Raw genomic sequence first — 7,666 nt, 5'->3', positions numbered from 1 at the left:
AGGCGGCGGCGGCAGCGGAGGGATCCTGCCGCGAAGAGAAGCGTCCGCGGCATTGAGCGAGCGGTGGAGGAGGCGGCAGCAGCGGCCACCCGCACTCTTTGGCTTGCCCTTCCCCCTCCTCCTCCCTCTCGACGCCTCCACACGCGCCGTTCGTCGCTGCGGGTCGGTTGGGCGCTGCCCAGTGGCCGCCTCCTTCCTCTTCCTCGCCTCCCTGTGGGGGAAGCTGCCATTTAATAATAATAATAATAACGATAATAGTAATAATAATAAAGGGAGAAAAGCGGGCGGGCGGCCATCGCGGCAGTGGTTGCCGCCGCAAGCGCCTCAGGTGGACCCACCCCCTCGGTCCCCTCCCCCGCCTGCCTTCTCCTCAACCGCCGCCGCCGCCGCCTTCCCGTCCGTCAGAGAGTCTCGTCCGCTGCGGGGCTGCTCTCCCTCTCTGCCTTTTCTCTCTCTCCGTGCGTCTCTTTCCCCCGCTTCCTCTCGTCCTCGCCTTCTTTCCCTCCCGCCCGCCTCGAGTCCCGGCTTCCTCTCTCTCTCTCTTCCCCCCTCCCTTTCCTTCCTTCTTCCCTCCTTCCCCGCCAACCCCCCATCCGCCAGGCGCGAGCCGAAGATGGCAGGCTGGCAGAGCTACGTGGATAACCTGATGTGCGATGGCTGCTGCCAGGAGGCCGCCATTGTCGGCTACTGTGACGCCAAGTACGTCTGGGCAGCGACGGCCGGGGGCATCTTTCAGAGCATTACGGTAAGGGCGCCCGGGGGTAGGTAGGTAGGTTGCGGGGGGGGGGGGTCCCGGTCACGGAGAGAAGCAAGTGGCGGGGGGGGGGGGAGAGAAAGAGGGATGGATGGAAGGCTAACCCATGATTTGTAACCCTCCCCTTTTAAAAACACCAAACCCGGGCGGGCATATTTCGGCCCTTGGAGAAGGGAGGGCGGGCGGGCGGGGGGTGTCGGCTAGGCTTGGGCTTTGGGGGAGGAGGCGGATGAGCCCCACGGAGTTGCGCCTAATCCCACGAGGGGCGGATTGCAAAGTGCAGCCTTTTTTCTTTTTTTCCATGCATAGCGCGCGCGCAGGCGAGGGAAGAAAAAGGAGCGCCGCGTGCGGCGGAGGCGACTCTTCTTTTCTCTCCCACAACTAGGGAGTGGGGAAAGGGGGCTTTCTGTGTTTCCTGCATCTCTCCCTCTTCTCCCTCTGCCACCCGGATGATAATAATAATAATTTATCTCTTGCCCTCCAACCTTGGACCAGTGGTGGGGGAGCCGAGGCTAGGCGAGAAATCTGGGGGCGGGGAGCGCCCTCGTGCAAAAAGCTTTCTGCCCTTTTGCTAGCTTGCATTATGTGTGCGCGCGCGCGTCCCCTTCCCAGCTTTGGGCCACGGCCGTAGCGCCCCCCCCACCCCTCCAAAAAGAAACACACAGGGGGGTGCGAGAAAAGGGAATAGCAGGAGAGGCCCAGCTGGGTGAAGGTGTAAATGGCAGCGAGTTTCCCTCCTTGCGGTGTCTCCTCTCCTTCCCGCCCACCCGCAGCTTACGATGGCCGTAAAAGCGCCTTTAATGGGAAGAAAGCAGCAGCCCGCGCCAGTTAGGCCCCGGGCATTGCTGCGCCTTTCCCCCTCGGATCCGAGGCTCCTCTCCCCAACTAGTGATTTGAGGCAGTGGGAGAAAAGGGCCCTTTATCTGGTGGCTGGGCGGGAGAGGGAGGGAGGGAGGAGGGGGCAGGCTGGCGTTTTGAGATCCCCTGTTGCTGGGCTACCTTGCAGCTCGCCCTCCCTAGCCTCCAAGACATGCGGGGCCAGGCTGGGACGGGAATAGCCTCGGGCTTCTCGGGGGACCATTTTGTATGCCAGGCTGCGGGGCTCCTTAATTGCCACGGCAATTGGGCTGGAGCAATAGCCGGCAATACGGCGGCGGGAGGAGGAGGAGGAGGGAAAAGGCCGGGCGCGGGGAAGGGAGGCGATGATTCTTGGAGAGGCTTTGCGTAGGATTCCCTCGTCTCTGGTCCGCACTGCTGGGGAGAGACTTGCGAATCCAGCGTAGGAGGCTTTTGTGAATCCATTCCTCGCCACTGGTTCCATGTTTTTTCACCTCCAAGATGGCGCACTGCCGCTGATTTTTTTTTTAACCCCTCCTTTTCTCTTCTCTCCCGAGATATTAATCACCCCGTTTCTGCACTGCAGTCTTTCTATCTCTTCTGTTTTTTCCATCTCTCATCTTTCTCTTGCCATAAAGTTTTCTGGTCATTCGAGATAAGAGTTTATAAAAAGAAAGGGGGAAATTTCCGTGAGAAGGTTGTGTGGTTGCCTGCTTAACTCACCGATATGGTATCTGCAGGCTGAGAGTGTGGAAATGTATATTGAAATTATATAGATTCTGTTGGCGCTTCCCCCTTTATTTACCCGTGCATTAGGTGTGCAATGTGATCTTGCATTACAACAGGGGTGGTGGCTGTCTGGCTTTATCCCCTTCCACTCCAAAATGCCATTTTGGCTGGCTGCCTGTCTATGCAGGCAAATGTCATGAAAAGCGAGCTCCCTTATTCTAAACAGCACTCCTCGCCCCTCTTGCCAGTGCCCCTTATTGGGAATAATACTGAGGGCTCTGCCAGCAGTATTAAAGCATGGCTTAGCCTTGTCCTGTCTGTAGGAGGCATAGGAATGGGTTAAAAGAAGTGGTGCCCTTGGTAGCTGCTGAGCCAGTCTCTTTGCTGCTAAGATGTTTATGGGTAGAATCTTGGCTTATGCTTTGGGAATGGCTGGGGCCTGCTATGACTCTGCAGTTCTACTGGAACAAGATGCCTATTCCATCATACAGTGCCGAGGGAGCATGTTTTCTTGCTGGACTGCCTTTTTCCATTTTGCTTTATAAATACACACACCTTGCACTATTCCTGAGAAAAGGGGGTAATATGTAGCCACCATGCTCTTGTTACTATGTTACGCATTTTTTGGTATTTATATTGCAAATTGCTCCGCGATCGTCGGATGAAGGGTGGCATAAAAATTTAAATTTAAAAATTAATTAATTTCCCCCCTGCTTGTCTAACATTGAGCTACCATACCCAGTTTTTGAGGGTTCTGCAAAGCATGTGCATTTTCCATCTGAATGGCCTTATTAGCATTGGAGAAGCTGTAATGTAAACTTTGTAATCTGTGTGGGAAAGAACAGAAATGCACAGTGTTAGAAACAATAACCTTGAGAACACTGTATTTTAAAAATATGGTTTAATAGCATTCCTGAAACTTATTGACAGCCATGTAGCTATAAATAATGGAGGCTATTCTGCATTTTGTGCCTATGTTGCATGTAGAACATAGACCCTTTGTGCTTCTGCTTCTGCCATAGTGCTTTAGTTATTTGGCACATTGCAGGGAGTGGTCCTGTAGACAGCATGAAGCTCTAATATAACTTTTTTTTATCTTCTCTCCCATAGATGTATATGCACAATCTAAAATCAGGGTCTCATCATTAATTGCATACTTAATGAAAAACATATTTGAAGACTCTACATGGGTATCATCCTACTTTGTACCTTTCAGAACTACTTCATTAACTTCATACAGTGTTAGACTTTAGAAGCTACAGTTGTTTCTGCTAGAGTTATGTTCTCCTTTTGCTATTACATTAGTACATTCAGTGTGTACATTGACTCTTCAGAATCCAGGTATGAGAGCTTGCTCTAAAACTCTATGGACTTCTCTTTTTGACAGCCTGTAGAAATAGATATGATTGTAGGAAAAGACCGCGAGGGTTTCTTCACCAATGGTCTAACTCTGGGTGCAAAGAAGTGCTCTGTGATCAGAGATAGCCTCTATGTGGATGGTGACTGTACAATGGACATCAGGACAAAGAGCCAAGGTGGCGAGCCAACGTATAATGTTGCTGTAGGCAGAGCTGGTCGAGGTAAGCTTGGAACTTTCACTAGTGTTTGATCTGGTGTTTTGTTTTCTACTGCTTAAAAAACATGTAGGCTTTAAATTATCTCAATTGATCTGTCCAACAAGATCTGGATTAGGTGACTGGCTGTCAAAATAGCTTTGTGGAGAATAAGACCATATTCTTAAGACTAGGCACCCAGGATGTTAATGTTTTGGCATTTGAAATTAATTGCTTCAGGTAGAATAAAAATGCAAGTTCAGGCTTCTAATTTTGGAGGTTATTTATTGTCCAGCAAAAGTAAATGACAAAGAGCATATGTACCTGGTTGCTTAGCTAAGTAGTTCATAGATGATTTATGCATATATCAGTTTATAAATATGGAATATCTGTTGCTTTATATTCCCAAGGCATCCTCAATACTTCAGGATGCCAGTCCATGCAGACTTCTCGTATAAACCTTCAACTAAATAAGAAATGCATGTTGGATGGTGTTCCAAAAGGAACTTCTAACAACCTGATCCTGTACAACAGGTGTGGGGAACTTGTGGCCTTCCAGTTGGTTTTGGACTCCCAGCTCCCATCCATCTTTGTCAGCATGGCCAGTAGTCAGAGATGATGGGTGTTGTAGCTGGCAACAGCTGAGTGCCACAGGTTTCCCACAAATGCTGCATACTAGTCTATTAAAAACCCAGTGCTTAGGATTGTACTTTTTAATTTGATATATGGTACTGATCATCATTCAGCTTGTTCGACTTCATATGCTCTAAAATTGCAGTCCTGTACCTATTTAAGTAGGAGTGAGACCCATTAAATTCCGTAGAGTTTACTTCTGTGTTGACATCTATAGAATTGTACTGTTTGATTTCTTTTTTTAAAATTTACGTAAAATGTTGGCCTATTGGACTAATTACAAGTTACTTTGAGGCAAACCAACTAGTATAGAAGTAGAAGCATCAAAAGTGAGAGGACAGTGAGAATGTAAGATTGTTTTGCGTGCAGACCTATAACACATTTTAGTGACACCTACTGGCATATAACTGTACATGCATTGCTAAAGGTCTTCAGGACTCTGCTGTTTTGGCATAAACACAATTGGATTCTTTTTGTACTGTGAACAACTTTTGACTTACGAACTGCTAGAGCAAGTGAATATGATACAGTAGGTTCATTCCAGTTATTCCAATTCATATTACCCCACATCTGCTTTATTTACCTTACAAGAAAATGTAGCCAAAGCTTCCTGACCCCACAGTATACCCCATGCGTCTCATTTAAAAAGCTTGGTCTTACTAAATTAACATCTGCGTCTGCCGAACATTCTTTTCAATTAAACAAGGTAAATGTTCAAAACAATATAGTAATGCTGTGCAGGCAACTATTCTGATATGTCAATATTTGAATATGCTTATTGTACTGCTTTATTAAAACTTGGAATATTTCCTTGTCTAACACACTCCTTTGTAAAACTTCTTTTCTTTTCTCTTTCAGTCTTGGTCTTTGTAATGGGCAAAGAAGGGGTCCATGGAGGCGGATTGAATAAGAAGGCATACTCAATGGCAAAATACTTGAGAGACTCTGGGTTCTAGTTGCTAGGCAGACTGTTAAGTATTAGGGGAAATTGCTATTAAACTTTCCTGGCCTCAAGCTACATTGTGGAAACTTTATTAGCAATGCAGGGTGATGGGGTATGAACCTGTGTCTCCTTTGTATCCCTCTATTGGTGGGGAAAGGTGTTATTCTTTCTTTAATTCTGTTCATCCTTGTTTCCTTGTGTACTCCAGCATTGGTTATGGCCATGGGAAAGGGAAGGTGTCCATGGAGGGACACTCAACAAGAAAGCTTATGAACTGGCTTTATACCTGAGGAGGCCTGACGTCTAAGCAGCCTCTCCCCATCCACATAGCAACTGTTTTCACCACCACCTCTTGTGTTAAAAGTACTACCAGCCTATAGATGGCGGTTTTATTTACACATTTCCCTATTGTCATGGCTCCAGTTACCCTTTTCGTTTGTCTGTTAATCACTGTTGTACCCATGTTCTGTATCTGGCACCATCTATTGCAACACAAAAGATGATATGCATGATACGTTGAAGCCTTGGGAGGGAATCATGCCAAGTCCAGGCGTTACTTGTCTTAGCAATTAGTGTGACATTGAGAACTAAACCAATTTAAATTAAACTAAATAAGGTGCCGATTGTACAATCCAGATTGATCAATGCCTCCTCAGCACTTTGAGCATTTACACAGCTCATTAGTCTTCCTTTTGTAGAGCATGGTTGGGAGGGAAAAAGTGCATGCATATCTCTACTTTCCTCCCCCTTGTCCTTACCTTTAATCCACTCTTCTTTTTTGTTTGTTTGCTTCCATCTCTATCTATCTATATATATACATTTTTAAATACAGTGCCTGGTTTGTTTAACCAATTTGCTGCTTGAAAGCTGTCACAAGTGTTGCTTTAGTTTTGTTGTTGCTCTTCTGTGTAGACTTGCAAAACTCTTCATGGTGTCTGAAGCGCATCCTGCTTTTAAAAGGGTAACTGCAAAACTATGAAAAGGTGCCGATGCTCTTCGCCCCTCCCCTTCACCACCATCCCCATCTTGAATGAATCCCCAGGGACATTCCATCACCGCAATAGCTCAGGCACGTAATTTTGTTTTTGTTTTTGCCAGCTCCTGTTCTGTAGTTGAAATGTAAAAAGGCTGCCATCATGGACTTTAGATATCCCAGTGTAACCATCTGGAGTGTGTCCGGTTTCATTTTTTCATAGGACCAATTTGATTTGCAGCTTGGGTTTTTATATGAAACTGCATTGTCATTGTCAACAAACTACCACCTCCAGCTATACACCTATAGCCTAGTCTGAGATCAGTCTGTCAGATCATCAACTGAGAAATAAGATTTGCTGCTCTGATATCAGTGTATGTTTTGAAGGTTGGTAGTTGTAAGATAAAACGGTCCAAACGGATACCATTTCAAATCTAATCTTCATTTGGCCTGTTATGCCCTTGCTGCAGAAATTGTGGAGTGAACTGCCTTGTGCACTAGTCATCCGAAACATGTGTAACCAAATTGTCAGTTTGAGCACAGTACTAACTTGTATGTCCATTTAAAAGAGAACTGCAGAACTCTGTATACAAAAGAGAAAATGGAAGATGGTCTTGGTTGGAATAACTGAGTTGGCTGTCTTGTGATGAATTTTTAATGTATTCTGTGCCATACTAATGTTTTAAAAAAATGAACTGTTGCTATTGTGAGATGGATTTTAACTGACAAGAAAGATGTCTTCTGAATGGCACTACTTTAGGGACACTAGTATTTGCTTCTATTGTTCGGGCCTTTGTGGATAATGTACAGACTTAAAACAAATTCTTGTTGCTGATTTGTCCATTTATTTCCCTGCACTTTGTTACATCTGGGATACAGTCTAACTCATCTGATTTAATATGCATTTCAAAAAATGCCATAACTATTAAACACCTTGTTTACAGACAGATGAAATAAATTTATTCCAACCAAATAAAGTATGAGTTAGTGTGTTATGTGGTTCTGATCTGCCCCTTGCCCCACCCCTTATGAAGGCGTGTCATATTGCAGTGCCCTTGTGGCGACCTGACTGTTAAGGGCGGGTTTAATGTTGTGTTACATTTACCTGGGTCATGTCTTTTGTTAATAAAGTGCAGCCCATTCATTGTAATGGAGTCACTCTGGTGTAAAATTTGGGTATAGTTCTTTATGGACCTGAACTTATACAGATTACCTCTTGAACTATAAAACTAGCTTTTAGTAAT

At 45.8% G+C, this 7,666-nt stretch overlaps 1 protein-coding gene across 2 annotated transcripts; it reads left to right on the top strand.

The window, feature by feature from the left end:
- Positions 1-410: 410 nt before the first annotated feature.
- Positions 411-7,399, top strand: PFN2 (profilin 2). 2 transcript variants are annotated; one of them, XM_053390267.1, is made up of 3 exons: positions 411-745; positions 3,708-3,900; positions 6,362-7,399. In XM_053390267.1, exons 1-3 carry the CDS (start codon positions 614-616, stop codon positions 6,412-6,414), a joined length of 378 nt encoding a protein of 125 aa, XP_053246242.1. In that variant the 5' UTR covers positions 411-613; the 3' UTR covers positions 6,415-7,399. The 2 variants fall into 2 exon arrangements, with proteins under 2 accessions (XP_053246242.1, XP_053246241.1); XM_053390266.1 differs by having other exon boundaries at positions 451-745; positions 5,365-7,399.
- The last annotated feature ends 267 nt before the right edge of the window (positions 7,400-7,666 follow it).

The sequence above is a fragment of the Podarcis raffonei genome, chromosome 5, assembly GCF_027172205.1.
Source record: "Podarcis raffonei isolate rPodRaf1 chromosome 5, rPodRaf1.pri, whole genome shotgun sequence".
NCBI lineage: Eukaryota > Metazoa > Chordata > Lepidosauria > Squamata > Lacertidae > Podarcis > Podarcis raffonei.
Note: the sequence above shows the minus strand (reverse complement) of the source record. Positions and strands in the feature narration are given on the sequence as shown.

Excerpts from the sequence above, each read along its gene's own strand:
- PFN2 (XM_053390266.1), top strand. The coding sequence starts at position 614 with ATGGCAGGCTGGCAGAGCTACGTGGATAACCTGATGTGCGATGGCTGC. Across the intron at positions 746-3,707 it reads GCATCTTTCAGAGCATTACG|CCTGTAGAAATAGATATGAT; the intron begins GTAAGGGCGCCC and ends TCTTTTTGACAG. Across the intron at positions 3,901-5,364 it reads TGTAGGCAGAGCTGGTCGAG|TCTTGGTCTTTGTAATGGGC; the intron begins GTAAGCTTGGAA and ends TTTCTCTTTCAG.